General features: G+C 38.8%; 1 protein-coding gene across 3 annotated transcripts in view; it reads right to left on the bottom strand.

Moving 5' to 3' along the window:
• Positions 1-17,842, bottom strand: part of eml3 (EMAP like 3) — a 242,950-nt gene that overhangs the window by 68,332 nt on the left and 156,776 nt on the right. For all 3 annotated transcript variants that reach the window (XM_028803796.2, XM_028803805.2, XM_028803813.2), the window contains one exon: positions 14,563-14,588. In XM_028803796.2, the coding sequence (XP_028659629.1) occupies positions 14,563-14,588 (26 nt within the window). The remainder of the gene's footprint in view (positions 1-14,562; positions 14,589-17,842) is intronic.

Raw genomic sequence — 17,842 nt, 5'->3', positions numbered from 1 at the left:
TGTTGCGCCCATCACAGGTTGCCACCGACCACCGGTTCCAACCCAAAAGCGGATTGCCATCGCCCTTTATAAGCTGGCAACCTGCACCAAGTATAGAGTATTTGGAGAAACTTTCGGGGTTAGTAAAACTACCGTCCATCGATGTGTATATGCTGTGTGCACCGCTATTAAAGAAAAATTAATGCGCCGTTATATTAGACTTCCGACTGTAGCGGAGGCCAATGAAATTGCATACCGTAATTCCTTGGTGCATCTTGTGCCACAGATTTACGGTGCGCTGGATGGCACACATGTACCTATTCTTCCCCCAATGGAAGGCTACCGCGATTACATTAATCGCAAAGGATGGCCATCTATTGTTCTCCAGGCCCTTGTTGATGACAGGTGCATGATACGAGACATTTGCGTTGGCACTCCTGGAAGTGCCCATGATTCAGCTGTGTTTGCAGCATCGGATCTGTACAGGTGAGCCTACCTTTCAACATCCCTTCTCAGTGCGATAACAACTGAATTAGTACTGTAACCTGCTTCCCTTAAGGTTTTTAATTAAAACTGAAATATGAATTAATACAAAATAACGACGTTTAATCAAAAAAAAACTAAAGTTAATATTAATGAGAGAATTTCTCATATATGCTAAAACATCTGCCATTTAATAATAAGAAAAAAATGTTTAGATAATGAAACACACGGTTTATTAAATATTTTGACTGACACAGTAAATTACCTTTGCGGTTTTTGTATTATTTAGACATCCTGAGAGACACCCCGAACCGCTCCGCCATTCTCGTTTTGATTGCACGTGATGAAATGTGACACATTTATTTGCATTAAAGCCCTTTTTTCCGACAAAAAGTGTTTCCAATGTAGTTTTTGCGACATCTGAAGTATCGATATGGAATTTATGCGCTAAAGTTAAACGGAAAAATATTATGTCGACATGTACAACATTTTATCGATAATTAGCATTTCCATCAGCTATATCGGTAAAAAAATTTGAAGCGCTAAATATTTTTTCGCAAAAACTCCTTGGATGGAAACCTGGTTAGTGTGGCTCCAGCTAATTTAATGCTGCATTACATTTAAACTGGGAAGTCAGAATTTCTGATTTTCCCTAGTCAGAAGTTTCAACTGGAATGCCCCTACAAGTCAAATTTTCTACTCAGAAATGTGAGGCTGGTTTGTCAAGCCAGAGTTTGTTCGACTACAGATCATGATATCAATCCAAAATAGTGGCGTACACTGCAAACTTTAGTGAAAGCTTTAGTATTTTCTATTAGCACTTCAATTTTTATCTCAATTAATCAGCTGTACACACATTACTCTCCAACCTTTATCTGTGCCAATGTTGCAATGGTGTTTGGATGCTCAAAATAACAAGTAATGCATTGTTATCAAATGATATTTATTTTGAAAAAGCTAACACAGCATAAGTTTTCCTGAAGGTATCCATATTTGTTTCCCAAATGTTTTACTGTAATGTGGCCAACTCAGGTGTGATGTCATTTCCAACATATGACCTCCAAGGTAAATGGAACACAGCATAAGACTTTTACTTCTCTATGTTGAAATGACTTTAAAATACCCAAGGAGATTTCTGCATATCAGTCCAAAGAATAGTTTCTGAGCTCAGAAATTTAACTACCGAGACAGGCAGTCTACAGCTCACTCTGATGGCCCCCTAGTATTTCTCAACCCCTAAACCCTCAATAATTTCAAACAGCCAAGTCTAAAAGACAGCTCCCCAGCTGTACATTCTAAAGGGGTTATACAATTCCACTCATCCTTAAAAGGGCCGGGTTATAGTTCTTGCTCAGAACGCATACACAGCATGGCTGCTATGCGTTCCCAGCATTCATTTGATGCGTCCTCTGAGCATGACCTCAGAAATTAATGTGACGCGTTACAGTACCAGCAAAGAATCAGGGGTTGCAGTGTGATCAAGTCGGAACGTGACATTAGAGTCTCTGTTTACTATCTACATATGACAGCAAGCTGTGTTTACTATCTACATGTGACAGCAAGCTGTGTTTACTATCTACATGTGACAGCAAGCTGCTTTGCAGATCCTACAGGATCGCTGTTCATGCTTCAATGTTTGATGAACAGTTCAATGTGGTGAAGCAAAACGCCAACATACAAATGCATTTGTGGTGTTTTTATACTCAAGTGTCTCATGTTCCCCAACATAATGACACAATACATTTTAAAGGTCTCACATACCATCTTCGGTGCTGTCTTTTTTTTTTTTAGCACCTTCACAAGAGCATCAGAATGTACGGCAGTGTATTTGAACCACAGAGGCAAAAAATAGGACACAGTGAAAAGGTGTACTTTGTGTTTAAAGTGGAAATTTCCACATTAATCTCATAGTTTATTTTATCATTAAAGTGGCCCATCATAAACATCATCTTAAAACCGACCCAGTTATTAATTGCTACGTGCTTCTGGGGCTTCCTCCTGAACTGACAGCAGCGGCAAGCAGCAATTGCCACACAGAACACATTAAATTTATGAGATTCCAGCCTTCTGCACAGTTAAAATCCTTAGATTTATACTTGATATCACTTTCATGATGAAATGTGTTAAAGCATGTATTTTACATTTTACAGATAAGTCGTTAACTTCACTTAAATAATGAATACTGTTAATAATTACATGTGTGGGGGCGGTACAGTTGCGGAGCGGTAGCGCTACTGCCTAGGAGGGAGTCATGTCCCCAGTGTTACCTGCCTGGAGTTTGCATGTTTTCATAGTGGGTTTCCACAGTGTTTCCTTCCATGCTAAAATGATGCTACTGTGTGTGTGTGTGTGTGTGGTTGTATTCATCTTTCAATGAGCTGATGCCCCATCCAGGGATTGTTTCTTGCTGGAATGGGCGCATCCCTGGATTGATGGATGTAATCATTAAACATAATGGATGTTTCAGGCAATTCACAACACAGGGAAGCCGAATGTTTTCACACTGTGATACTATCTCACACTGCCACCTGGTAGCACCTTCCAGATTTACATACAATATGTGTGTAAGTATACAGTAAACAGTACACCACTTGTGTAGCAGTAGCATTCGCTGGAGCATGCATCATGTCGTGTGAAATATAAAACCAGCTTAAGGGACCACATACAGTGTACTAGTGGCTGGGTATTCTAGGCTGTCTGCTTTCTAGAATACTGGAGAAATATTGCCATCTTATAACCACAGTTCTGCTGTTTCTCTCTGGATTCCATAGATGCTACTTTCCAGGACAACCTCAACAACAGAGTATACTGCTACCTGCCAATCCTGCCAACCTAGTGACTCTCCATCTCTCTCTCTCTCATTTTCTATCTTTCTTGAATGGAAGATGTGCATAGGACTCTACACTATGATGCCCCACAACAATGCACCCCATCACAAAATAAGAGCATACTGTAAGTGATAAAAACATTGAAAAGGGAATAAATATATCATTAACTTATTAAGTTTCTGAAATAAAGAACAAATATTAAAAATGTATACAGTATATATTAGGATCATTGTGTGATCTATTCAAAAGGTATGATCACAACCCATATGTTTCCAAAGACCCGAAGCATGAAGATGAGTCTTAAGCCAAAGAAATGTTGGACTTGTCACTGTGAGACCTGGATTATTAGCAACATTAGAGGATCAGCATTTCATTGTATCTAGTGGGTCTGAGCACCTTTTGGTCCACAGAGTGAAAAATGATGGAGAACTACATCTGGCTCTGATTTGGAACCTCTAGGTATAAATACAACCCCAAATCAGAAAAGGTTGGGATGAAATGGAAAATGCAAATAAAAAAAAAATCAAAACGCAGAGATTGTTAAATTTACTTGGACTTTGATTTTATTGTAGACAGTGAACCCAAGATGTTCTGTCTGGTCAACTTCATATTATTTGTTAATATACCTGTATATTAATTCCTGCACTTTCGGACTGCAACACAAAAATAATTGGTACGGGGCAAATTAGGGCCAGTAATGAGGTAAACAATTAAACGATGTGATTTCAAACAGGTGATGTTTTGGTGCAAAAGCAGTATCTATGAAAGGCTGAGTCTTTGAGTCTTTGTTTGTCAACAAATGCATAAGAAAATAACTGAACTGTTTCAAAACAATGTTCCTCAAAGAAAGATTGGAAGGGATTTGCATATTTCTCCCTCTACAATACAAAATGTCTTTACACAATTCAAGGAATCTGGAGAAATTTCAGTTCGTAAAGGACTAGGGCACAAGCCAAAGTTGAACACCGTTATTCAATCTGAATCATCACTTATCAATAGATGATGTAACCACATGGACAAGGGATGATTACTTTGGCAAACCTTTGTCAAGCACTACATTACCAAATTATATTCACAAATACCACGTAAAACTTTACTGTACAAATAAGAATCCTCATGTTAACCATGTCCAGAAGTGGCGTCGACTACTTTGTGCTCAGAGGCATCTGGGATGGACCATCACACAGTGAAAATGTGTATTGGGATCTGATAAATCTGTATTCCAGCTCTTTTTTGAAAGAAATGGACGCTGTGTGGTCTGGGCCAAAGATGAAAAGTACCTTGAAGAATTTTATCAGCAATAAGTCCAAAATCCAACATCTATCATGGTATGGGGTTGTGTCAGTGGCCTTGGCAAAGGTAATTTATACTTCTGTAAATGCATAACCACATTCTGCTCAAATTATAAGGGCATGGCTACAGAAGAAGTGGGTACGGGTATTGGCCTGACCTGCTTGCAGTCCTGACCTGTCCCCAATATATTTACATTTATTTGCATGGCAGACACTTTTATCCAAAGCAACTTACAAAAGAGGTAACATAATTGAGAAACATTATCCTATGGCCCGTTTGTTCACCAAGTGTAGTAGAACAGGAAACAAAAGTTGATTGCCACAAGTGAAAAGATGTAATGACTAATAAATTTACAATCATAGACTAACAACTGATAAAGCAATTAAACTTAATGTAACACTAAATTAGCCGATAATATGAAAGATAACACAGAGCAATTTTTGTAATCAATTAGGCAGATATTCACAAAATAGATGGGTCTTTAATTGCTTCTTAAATACATTGTGGGAGTCAGCAGTTTGGATGGAGGTGGGTAGCTCATTTCATCAACTAGGAACTACGCAGTAAAAGATTCTGGACTAAGACTTGATACCACACAGAGGTGCCATCACGAGAAGCTGTTCCCTGGTATATCTGACTGGGCTAGAAGCAGCATTGCGCTTCACAAGTGTCTCCATATACACAGGTGCTAACCCTTCGACTACTCTGTAGGCAAGCATCAGGGATTTGAATTTAATGTGTGCTACTACAGGGAGCCAATGTAGCGACCTGAAGAGAAGAGTGACATGTGCCCGCCTCGGCACGTTAAATACAAGATGGGCCATTGCATTCTGGACCATTTACAGCGTATTGATAGCACATGCTGAAAGTCCTGTCAGAAGTGAGTTGCAGTCCAGACAGGGAATCTGTGGGGGAATTTTGAAGCGAAAAATCCAACAACGACAACCCCATAATGTTGCAAACCTTAAGATATGTTTACAGGAAGAATGGGACAAAATAACACCTGAAACGCTTCATTGCTTTCTATAGTCAGTGCCAAAACATCTTTTAAATAATGTGAGAAAAAATGGCAACATTACAAAGTTGTCCCAATATTACGGTCCCAACTTTTTTCAGAATGTGTTGCAGGCCTGAAATGCAGGAATGGATGTATATTAACAAATGAAATGAAGCTGACCAGACAAAATATGAAATATCTATTCAGGTAGTCAACTTCTAGCGCTGAGAACAAAGGCCAGTGCCGGTTGTGGTTCCCTATTTACCTGACGAGGTAAGAAGGCCGTATCGTGGCAGCAGAGCTGCAAAGCTAAAGGCTATGCGGCTAGCGAGGAAGTGGCGATACAAGCCTTCGGTGCCTTCTGTGATCATGGGAAATGTGAACTCACTACCAAATAAGATCGACAAACTAGCTGCACTGGTGAAAAATGTCAGGACCTACAGAGAATGCAGTTTGTTGTGTTTTTGTGAAACGTGGCTAACGACTAGCATCCCAGATGCTAACGTGGAGCTACCCGGGTTTAGAACAGTTACAGTAGACAGAGATGCAAATACCTGCGGGAAGCGGAAAGGAGCAGGACTCGCTTTCTATGTGAACACAAGGTGGTGCAACCCTGGACATGTTTAACGTCAAAATCTCCACTTGCTGCAGGGACATTGAACTGTTGGCTATAAGTCTGCATCCTTATACTTGCCCAGAAAGTTTGGACACATCATTGTTGTTATTGTTTACATCCCTCCTCGCACGGACGTGGAGATAGCATGTGACGTCATGCACTTTGTTGTTGCCAAACTATAAACACAGCACCCTGAGGCGCTTATGCTAATCTCTGGAGATTTTAACCATGTGACGCTGGACAAAACATTACCTGCCTTCTCCCAGTATGTGGATTGTAACACCTGGGGAAAAAGGATTATTGACCTACTGTATGCAAACGTTAAGGATGCATACAGCGCCACCCCGCTGCCTGAGCTTGGAAAAGCAGATCATAACCTGGTTCTGCTTCAGCCTCACTACAAACCAAGAGTGAGGGCGCTACCTACAACCACATGCTCATTTAGGAAGTGGTCTCCTGAGGCAGAGCAGGCTCTGAGAGACTGCTTTGGAACTACGAACTGGGATATCCTGCAGGGGTCACATAGTGAGAACATTGAGGGGGTTGTTGACTGCACTACTGACTACATCAACTTCTGTATGGACATTGTAATTCCAGTAACAACAGTATGCTGCTATGCTAACACCAAGCCATGGGTTACAAGTGACATCAAGGGCCTTTTGAACCAGAAGAAAAGGGCTTTTAAAGGTGGTGATCAGCATGAGCTCAAGCACGTGCAGAAGGAACTTCGAGTCCAGCTCAGGAGTGGTAAAGGAGAAAGCTGGAGCAAAAGTTGCAGAATAACAGCATGAACGAAGTGTGGGATGGGATGAAGATCATCACTGGCTGCAGCTTGAAGCAGGTTGCCTCCACCGAGAAAGACATGGAGAAAGCAAACCTGATGAACAACTTTTTTAGCAGATTTGACCACGCTAACCCATTCTCACCCTTACCTGAGAGTACTGCACCCTTCACCCATCCTTCTGCTGATACCAGCATAGGAGAGAGTTTCCCCCCCACCCACAATTACAGCAGCCCAGGTAAGCGGAGAGCTGAGGAGGCTTCATGACAGCAAAGCAGTGGGTCCAGATGGAGTATCGCCACGACTGCTGAAGGCCTGCAGCTGGGGAGTCTTCTATAGCGCATCTTCAACCTGAGCCTGGAACAGGGGAGAGTCCTGAGGCTTTGGAAAACATCTTGCATCACCCCAGTCCCAAACGTATCTCGTCCTGGTGAGCTGAATGACTTCACGCCTGTCGCCCTGACGTCACATGTGATGAAGACAATGGAGCGGCTGCTGCTTCACCACCTGAGGCCACAGGTCTGCCACACCCACGACTCTCTGCAGTTCGCATACCAGGAGAAAGAAGGAGCAGAGGATGCCACCATCTACATGCTACAACAATCCCTCTCCCACTTGGACAGAGGCAGTGGTGCAGTAAGAATTATGTGTGGTGCAGTAAGAATTATGTTCCTGGACTTCTCTAGCACCTTCAACACCATCCAACCTCTGCTCCTTAGGGGACAATCTGACAGAGATGGGTGTAGATTCATACCTGGTGGCATGGATAGTGGACTATCTTACAGACAGACCTCAGTATGTGCATCTCGGGAACTACAGGTCTGACATTGTGGTCAGCAGCACAGAGGAGCGCCGCAGGTTCTTTGGTTCTTTCTATGGTTCTTTCTCCGGTCCTGTTCCGCCTATATACATCGGACTTCCAATACAACTCGGAGTCCTGCCATGTGCAAAAGTTTGTTGACGACACTGCTATCATGGGCTGCATCAGGAGTGGGCAGGTGGAGGAGTATAGGGACCTAATCAAGGACTTTGTTAAATGGTCCGACTCAAACCACCTACAACTGAACACCAGCAAAACCAAGGAGCTGGTGGTGGACTTTAGGAGACCCAGGCCCCTCACGGACCCTGTGATCATCAGAGGTAACTGTGTGCAGAAAGTGCAGACCTATAAATACCTGGGAGTGTAGCTGGATGATAAATTGGACTGGACTGCCAATACTGATGTTCTGTGCAAAAGAGGACAGAGCTGACTATACTTCCTTAGAAGACTGGTGTCCTTTGACGTCTGCAATAAGATGCTGCAGATGTTCTATCAGACGGTTGTGGTGAGCGCACTCTTCTATGCGGTGGTGTGCTGGGGAGGGAGCATAAAGAAAAGCAACGCCTCACGCCTGGACCAACTGGTGAGGAAGGCAGGCTCTATTGTAGGCACGGAGCTGGACAGTTTAACATCTGTGGTGGAGCGATGGGCGCTGAGCAGGCTCCTGTCAATAATGGAGAATCCACTGCATCCACTGAACAGTATCACTCTCCAGACAGAGACAAATTGCTGTCACTGTCCTGCTCCACTGACAGACTGAGGAGATCGTTCCTCCCCCACACTATGCGACTGTTCAATTCCACCCGGGGGGGTAAACGTTAACATTATACAAGATTATTGTCTATTATACCTGCCTCGCACTCTCCACCTTGCATTTTTTAACTTGCACTGCATTTTTATCACTCTTTAATTAATAGTGTTTTTATCAGTATGCTGCTGCTGGAGCATGTGAATTTCCCCTTGGGGATTAATAAAGTATCTATCTATCTATCTATCTATCTATCTATCTATCTATCTATCTATCTATCTATCTATCTATCTATCTATCTATCGATCTATCTATCTATCTATCTAGGGTTCGTGCTGTCTGCAATGAAATAAAAGTCCAAGTAAATTTAAGATTCACTTGCACTTTTTTTTTACTTGCAATTTCCTTACCATCCCAAACTTTTTCTGATTTGGGGTTGTATAAATTTCACCTTAAGTCTGGACATTCCTATTTACAGAAGCAGTTATAAGAAAGATCTGGCAAGAGGATGATGTGCCTAGAGCTTGTGAAGAAGAGTGATAGCGTGAAAGGTATTTTCAGCATCGTTTATAGAGAGACATTTTAACTTTCTCCATATTTCACATATTTAGGAAGTAAAGCGGAAATACATTTTGCCTGGACACTGTAACTTGATAACAAACGGATTGATTCTAATGAAATTTTGTGAATAATGTTCACTCTTTAGTCTCCAGAGCTAATTAGGTTTTGGGTGAATTCCAACAATTCATCCTCATACTCTGAAAGTTCAAAGTTTTTTAAACCAATTCCAACAGCCAAACCACTGCTTAGAAGCTCAATAAATTTGGCACAAGCATTTAGGACTTTGAAACAGTGGCTGTTTGTAATGCGGGGTGCGCCTCCCCCCCTTCCCCCCCAAATATTTTAAAACTCTACTTAAATTAATTAGGTATGTGAAATAATCATTAAATAAATGTGTTTATTTGTGCAATGTGCCTGGTGTCAGTGCACCAACATCCATCAAAAATTGGTTCTGACGAGGATTTGTTTAATTTCTGTGTGATTAAAAAAGAAAAAAAACTGTGAATTCCTATATTTCTGGAGTAAAGGACACCAGCCAAATGAGACTCTATGTAAGTCTTTGATCTTTAGCCAAGCAGGTGATCCGAGGCTGCACTTTAATTGGTTGCTTTCAGATTTTTCCTGGGACGCAGCTCTGTGCACCCCGGACACTCCCACATTTATTGGCAGAGAATTAGTATTGTTTTAGGTTTTTTTAATCTAATGTGATTGGACAATCATCGACGCATTATGTCATGTTGACGTTAATGGTGCACAGTTCACATCCACCTTTAACGTTAACGTTTAACTACAGATGAGAAAGCACTACTTTAGAGATGGCAACTTCAAAAGGAACTTCAGAAATCAAAGGAAATTTGGTTGTTTCTTTAATGAAACACCACTTCATAAATTGTTCACTTGAAGAAAAAAAGAACATAAAGGATCTTAGACTGGGCTGACCTGACTTAACAATTCAGCAGCAGGAAAGAGATCGAGGACGAGCTTACACACTGACTTTTTCCAGCTCTTGTTATGACAAACGGAGTTGGCTAACTGGGTGTGGTGTAAGTAATGCATTTGTTTACTTTCCCTGCTTACTGTTTCAAAGAGTTGGTACCAAAGCGTTGTGGACAACAACGCCGGTAAGAGATCTAAAACCTCTCTCTGAAAAATGTAGGTGGCATGAAAGTAGCCACAGTCATCTAGACCAGGGGTAGGCAACGTCGGTCCTGGAGTGCCACAGTATGTGCAGGGTTTTTGTTCCAACCCAGTTCCTTAACGAGAACTCACTTATTGCTGATGAAGCACATATTGCTTAAGTGACATTTTAATGCTTCATTTTAGTGGTCTCGCTTGTTAAGGTTCTCCAACCTTAATTGCTTATTTCAATCTTAAACTGCTGCATTCAGTGTTTTAATTGCTCCTTATTAGCAATAAGATGTAAAACAGAGGTAGGCAATGTTGGTCCTGGTGAGCTGCAGTGGCTACAGGTTTTCATTCAACCCAATTGCTTAATTTAGAAACCAATCATTGCCAATCTCAGACCTTATTTAATTTTATGGCTTGTTAGTCTGTGCAATGTAAGGCTTTTATATCGTAGATTTTTTTCCTTTCCAAGGATATCATCCAAATGATTTGAAGCCTAAAACAGATCATTTTTAGTCTGTCACATTTTTCTATTAAGTGTTTTATTAAATCAAACCGTGCATGATGAACACACACAGATGTAATTGGAAAAAAGCTAGCTGGAGAACTGCTGGCTGCTTTGGAGAACCTTAACAAGCGAGACCACTAAAATGAAGCATTAAAATGTCACTTAAGCAATATGTGCTTCATCAGCAATAGAGTTCTCGTTAAGGAACTGGGTTGGAACAAAAACCTGCACATACTGTGGCACTCCAGGACCGACGTTGCCTACCCCTGATCTAGACAATAGCATGAAGCTAAATTTTTTTGGCAGACTTAGTATTACTGAACAGCTAGATACAGGTTACAGGATTGACATTAAAAGGCACAATGAAGAGTTGACCAAAAATTGACACATCCTGTCCAGAACAATAAACTGTGTGAAATTTTGAGAATCATTTGAATTGGCTTGCGTGACTATGATAAGAGTAAGAGCTCAGATAATCCCAAATTTGTCACTTCTCCAACCATGCATTAAAAAGGTTTAGAATGCTGTGGTGCCTAAACCTGTAATGTAACAACAGTTGCCTAGATAACAAAGGGCCTTCTTTTACTAGGCATTCTACAACACCTGCAACTATAAGCATTAAAAATAACCAAGATGAGTAATCAAGGAAGCAATTCAATGCTGTGCTAAGTAATGTTATTTATTTCATAAAATAGAAGCTAAATATTAATATATTAATACAGACAAGCAAAATTATTTGCATACCACCTGACAATAGACTTGGGATCTTGTGATTCAGACTCTGACTTTTATTTTTATTTTATTTTTATACATCATGTGTTTTATTCCGTTAGTGTGCTTTAGTAATAGGCCTACTGTTTGTTAAGGTTTGTTAAGGCTGAACTGAGAGAGACCTTGAGAGAGAGAAAAACATTCACTTGACAGTGTTGCTCACCGTAGGCTGTTATTGGTGTCTATAGTTTAGGTTACGAACATGCCCAGTTAAATGTTGTTGTTTTTTTTTTGTTTTTTTGCATCATTGTAAGGCCATACTCTTAGTTTTGTTCCCTTTTGTTGGTACTGGGAAGAAGGCACAGATGTCTTAAAATAGACAACCAAATGAAGAACCTTAATTATAAGGAGTGAGGTTTAAAACAGGAGAGAAGTAATGATTGTACACAAGAGAACAGGTCAAAGGAAATAATATTATGAACTATATACAGTATCTAACCCTTCTCTGATGTCATGTGGGACTTATTAATTGAGTTTCACTAGCATTTAGTTTGATGCATATATTCATTCAAAATTATTTTCATGGTCATTCTTTAATGTGGTTATTACTGCCTGTCCTTTCTTTCACTTTAATAATGTTTACTTTATACTACACTGAGTATTGTAAAATGAATTACTCATTTTAAAAGTAACAATTATTGTTAAAATGTAAGTCGCTAGTGTGATGGACGGCCGGGGCGCCCCTTCTGGACACTGGGACCGGGGGGGAGCAGCCATGGGATGCACACTACGTCCACGGAACGCATGATGGCAGCCCTCCTTGGTTACATCAGGGCCACAGGCGTGGGACTTCAGGGCTCAGACCTGTTGGGCTCCGTGGCCACCACCCATAGGAGCTGCACGGCTTAACGAGCCCGTGTAGGCTGGAATTCAGCCACACCCGGAAGTGTAGCTTAATTGGGCCAATTACCACCTGGAGCACTTCCAGGAGGGCTATAAAAGGAGCCTGCGGCCACTACTCAGATGGCCAGAGTCGGGAGGAGGACGACAAAGCTGCTTGGGAGGAATGGAGGAGAAAGAAGAGTGTGTTTTTGGGTGTTTTTCTTTTGGTGTTTTTGGGACTGTTGTAGGCCTGTGGGACACGGGGAAGTCGTGCCGCATGGCTGAAGACAAAATAAAATCTTTACGTTTATTTGCACCTGTGCCTCATTGTCAGTCTGTGTTGGGTCGATGCCTATATAGCACCATTGCCACACTAGATAATGAAGCACTCCATCACTACATCCCATTCATCTAACAGATCATATAAATTTTCTATTATAAAGTGTTATAGTTTATTACCTCTGTCTTTAAACTGTAAATACAATGGATATGCAACAATAGAAACTCACGACCACCTACACACACTCACATATGTACATACACATACCTATCCCTCACAAAGATGCTAAACTTGTGACAATGCAAACAAATCTAACAGCTGCTCTGCACTATTTGTACTTATCCAATTACAAACAACAATAAATAATTAGAAGTTTTTAAAAATTGCATCAACTGACTCCAACAGCCAATCAAATTATTAATTACAGTTTTCTGATCAAAGTATTAGGAGGTTTTGATTTTAATTCCATGATAACATTCATTTGGATTACACCAAAATGATTAATATTAGTAAATGGCTGGAGAGATAAAAGTGTGTACATCACTAGCATGAAAAGTCTTAAAAGGATTGTGGAAGTAAATATTTTCCTCCCCACAACAGTAATACATCAAGTCCTCTGATGGAAACTGTTCATGTTTGTCAGCATAGTAACCCACCATAAAGACTGTTTTGATTGTATCAGCTTTACAATTTGGGTCATTTGGTTTTACATAATAACATATTTAGCTTATAAACAAAAATTTTTACACAAATAGTAGGATTTTTTACCTTTGTTTCCCATGGCACACGACCCTTTACCTCATGTCTTTCTATATGCCACAAAAATGTTATAATATTTTTCATCTACATTGTAATTCAAAAATCATAACATACTGTTATAAAAACAAACTTTTAATAATAATTCATTAACTGAAACCTGTGATTACTAGATGTAAATGCATGCATATACAATATATGAACTTTCAAGAATAAGTGACTTAAAACCTTACCTATTGATGCCCACTATCAATTATATAGTTACCTATTACTATTATTGCTAATGTTATTATCATTGATTACTGGAGAAAGCAGATTCAAAATATGACTCAATCAACTTCTGCTGCTTACAAAATTTGGATGTATACAATATATAGCAATGCTTGATAAGACAGTCCACTTTAATAATAAAAATAAATATAAAAAATCTAGGATGAATATAATATTTGCTTAGCTGTTTTTGGTATGCTTAATGACAAAGCATAATATCCAAAGGAAGAATGTCTCCCCACACTTTACAAATAAAAGGAGTTATTCCACAGATGCATGTAAGTACTTTTTTATAATATTTTATAAATTAATTTCCAATTAGAATTTGTAGGGGAAAAAATATTTCCAAAAAAATTACAAAAAACATCAATACTCTAAAGTTTCTTCAATTTCATTTTTTTTCTATTCTTTTCCTCTTTAATTTTCATTCCTAAGAATTTGCAGTTGAGGGACTGCTATGACTGCTAGAAAGGCATTTAGTGGCTTTCCTGCTGTTTCTACACACATGGGGAGATCACATTTAATTCACTAAACAAGCAAGTGAATCTTTTGCAAATTGTTAGAAGAAAACTGATTTAGAACTAAAAAAAAACAAATATCTACAAACTTTTACTCTCCTTTTGTGTTAACAGTTTAAGGAGGATGTCAGGGTAATTGGTGAATCTAAACGTGTCTTTGTGGTGTGAGTGTCAGTGTTGGTGTCTGAGTAAGTGGGCTCTGTGATGGCAGAAATCAACCTTTAAAAGGATTAAGAGAGTCAGAATGAGATGAGGTGAGATTAGTCACAAAACGCAATTTCCTGCAAACTGTTGAAAATTATGATCTCAGAATTTTGATTTAAATAATTCAAATCACAGGCTTGCAACTTGATGGCACTGTATGAATTATTAAACTTTATATATTATTACTTAAAAATACACTTACTTGAACTGGAAACAAGATCTTTACGGCTGAAACAAAATAAAGTACACAAAAAGAATTACACTTTAAAGTGACCTCATGAAACAGACAATACAATAAACATCTACTGTGAGCAAAAAAGGAAAAGATACATTAATTAAAATTTTTTAACATCTTGTGTTTTTATGATTTAAAAAAGAGCAATGAACAAGTTAACCAAGTTAAATATAAGTTCACTGAAAGATAATACTCTGGAGTCACTTTTGCAATATTGTAACTACTGAATTAAAACAAGATAGATACATTTAAAACAGCACTTCATGTAATTAATAAATGGACAAATATGATGTAAGAAAAATATTAAACATTAACTGCATAACAATTGGCTTTATTCAAGAGGAACATAATATGTTATCTTTCATTCAAAGAAAAATGATTCTTACAATAATAAATTAATTATTTAAAAAGTTAATAAGATTGAAAGACTATAATGCTGCACAAGTGCAATTACTGTATATGTTATGAAAAGCGCAAAACTTGAGAAAATTGTTATTGCATGTTTAAACTGCTATTGCTTTAGCATAAGAATGCTCAGTTTTGGTCCTGCAGCACCCCAGTGAATGCAGAATTCTCTGTAATAATTTTCTTATTCAGAAGCTTGAGTTTATTAAACTTCTTGTTTACTTATGTTTGCACTTCTTGGTCAGAGTTAAGTCGCCCCACTAACAAATTGCCATACACATTTGGACAAAATTAGTCCTTTCAGGACTTTGTTTGACAAATGTTTAAGGACGCTCATTCCTTTTAAACAGCTTTGAAAAAGTGGAATAATTTAACAGAACCTTTGCAGTTGTAAATCACAATGTATTGTCTTCCAGAGGATCTATGCTGTCACAGCCATTATCCTTTAATGCACACATGACTTAAAAATATTTTGGTAAAGAACTATAGATCTTTATTTAAAATGTTTGAAAACCGATTCATCTCCATTTCTGTACTATAATTCAAGACAATATACTCGTCATTGTACAAATTTTGATTAGTTTCATTTTCAAAGTGTTTGTACAAATATAAGACAGCAAGCTGTTTATGAACCAAAGAGATTAGTTCAAAGGAGGTATTACTTTCTAATTAAATATTTGGGTACAATGGAAATCTATAGCTAATGAAGCGCTCAAGAAAAAAAGTACCTCTGACCAAGGATGTGTAAAAAATCATAAATTAAAAAGTACATTTTAAGTTTACTTAAAGCTAGAAACCACCCTCTGATTAAGTGATCAATTTTAATGAAAGACTCATTAGACTAATTGTAGTGCTTGACTGGTTTGTAAAACCTAAAGAAATAAACTTTATTAAATGTGTGTCACATAAAAAAGAAATGACAGCAGTTGCATGAAAGCATGGATACTGGCGACAAGGTGCCAGATCAGATATCCATGTTGATGTCCGTTTTTTGGTTTTGTTTGAAACAAAAAAACAGCAGAGTGCGTCAGTGACTGCCACTTTCTGTGTGCAGTATGTTTTTTTTTCTTAAACTATGTAGCACGCTAATAAAGCCACCAAAAAAAAAAGTTATTGTTTGTATCTTAATCTAAACATTAGTAAAATCATTTGAAGTGATGGTAAAAGAAAGATCTTTAGTTTAGTTTGGTTAACATAGAACAGGACTGCAGCTCACATTTCCAAAGACTTTGTGGGATGGGGTGAGAAATCTAAAAGTGAAGGTCATTTTCTCAGCAGCAATATGACTAGGATTACATTGCCTATTGGATAAACAAGCTTAACTAAATTTCTCCTACAAATAAAAAATTATGTTGCCAAAACTGTCTTTTGAAAACAATATGACAATATATCATAAATAAATTCTAAATAGTCAAAAACAAGTAAACTGATGTAAAAGTTTCTTCTTTATACTATACAGTATTACACATTGTGCTCATGTACTGTAGTTATAAAGTTCCAGTTTGCGGGTATCACATGACGCTCAGTGGAGTATGGCCATGTTCTGGATGGGCTCTGCGACCTAACCCCACAATTACTGTTTTCTGTTGATTAAATTCAAAAAAATTCTGTCAAAGCCTCAACATACCGTACCTTTCTTGTTTGTTAATTGTCAATATGAATCATTCAGAATGAAAGAATTACCCTGGTTCTCCACACACAGATCCAGTGAAAAAAAAAAAAAAGAGGACATCGGTCGAGGCTGGCATGACGGCAGATAACGCTGGGACAGTGGAGGATAGGGCTCAGGAAGATAACATTAGAATTATTGGAGTCCCGGAAAATGCAAAGAAGAGGATTATACTTGATTTCCTGGAAAAACAATGGCTTATACAGTATTGTTCCTGTCTATCCCTAATTTCAAGCCTAAAGTCACATGGGCGCATAGGATACATACAAGGTATAATGACACTACGCATCCACGTCCAGTTATAAGCAAACTGCTGTTATTCTGACAGAGCTACCATCCTGAAGGATGCACATAAACTTGAAAATCGGAAGATATACTTCTGTGCTGATTATTCGATCCACACCGCACAAACTCACAAGGCCATGTCTCTGGTATTCAAGAAGGCTTGACAACTCAGCCTCACTGGTTTCCTGACTTATCTGGATATCCTTTTCAGGAGGGCACCAGCTGTACAACGATCCTCAATACGCGCTTAATGTCCTAGACTTATTTTCCTCCACTGGTACTTGGTGACTTTGACTGCTTTATGTATACTATTCCAGCATCTTTTCCCTCTGCATTCATCAGTAATGACTAACTACTTCAACTGTATACTTTTTTATTTTTATATATATATATATATCTATACTAATTAATAAAAGGCAAAGCCCTCACTGACTCACTGACTGACTGACTCACTCATCACTAATTGTCCATCACTAATTCCCGTGTAGGTGGAAGGCTAAAATTTGGCAGGCTGATTCCTTACAGCTTACTTACAAAAGTTAGGCAGGTTTCATTTCGAAATTCAACGCGTAATGGTCATAAATGGAACCTCATTTTTGACAATATACTGTAATGGACGGCAGCTTGATGGCCGTGGGAGGCGGAGTTGAGTGTCACGTCATCACGCCTCCCACGTAATCACGTGAAAAGACTGTGAACTGAGTAAGGAGAAATGAAGGAAGAGCCGCAAACAGCGAAGAACAAAAAAATTAATTAAACAATTGAGAAGGGAGCGAGTGAAGCATACAAGCATCTTCATAAGGGAAACAAAGCACGGTGTAAAACGTAAGTTTAAATTAAGTTTATTGAAACGCTCCCATTGCGGATTGCAATAACATATTCGCGAGA

The sequence above is a fragment of the Erpetoichthys calabaricus genome, chromosome 1 (genome assembly GCF_900747795.2).
Source record: "Erpetoichthys calabaricus chromosome 1, fErpCal1.3, whole genome shotgun sequence".
Taxonomy (NCBI): domain Eukaryota; kingdom Metazoa; phylum Chordata; class Cladistia; order Polypteriformes; family Polypteridae; genus Erpetoichthys; species Erpetoichthys calabaricus.
The sequence above is the reverse complement of the archived record's forward strand: the minus strand, read 5'-3'. Positions and strand labels throughout refer to the sequence as shown.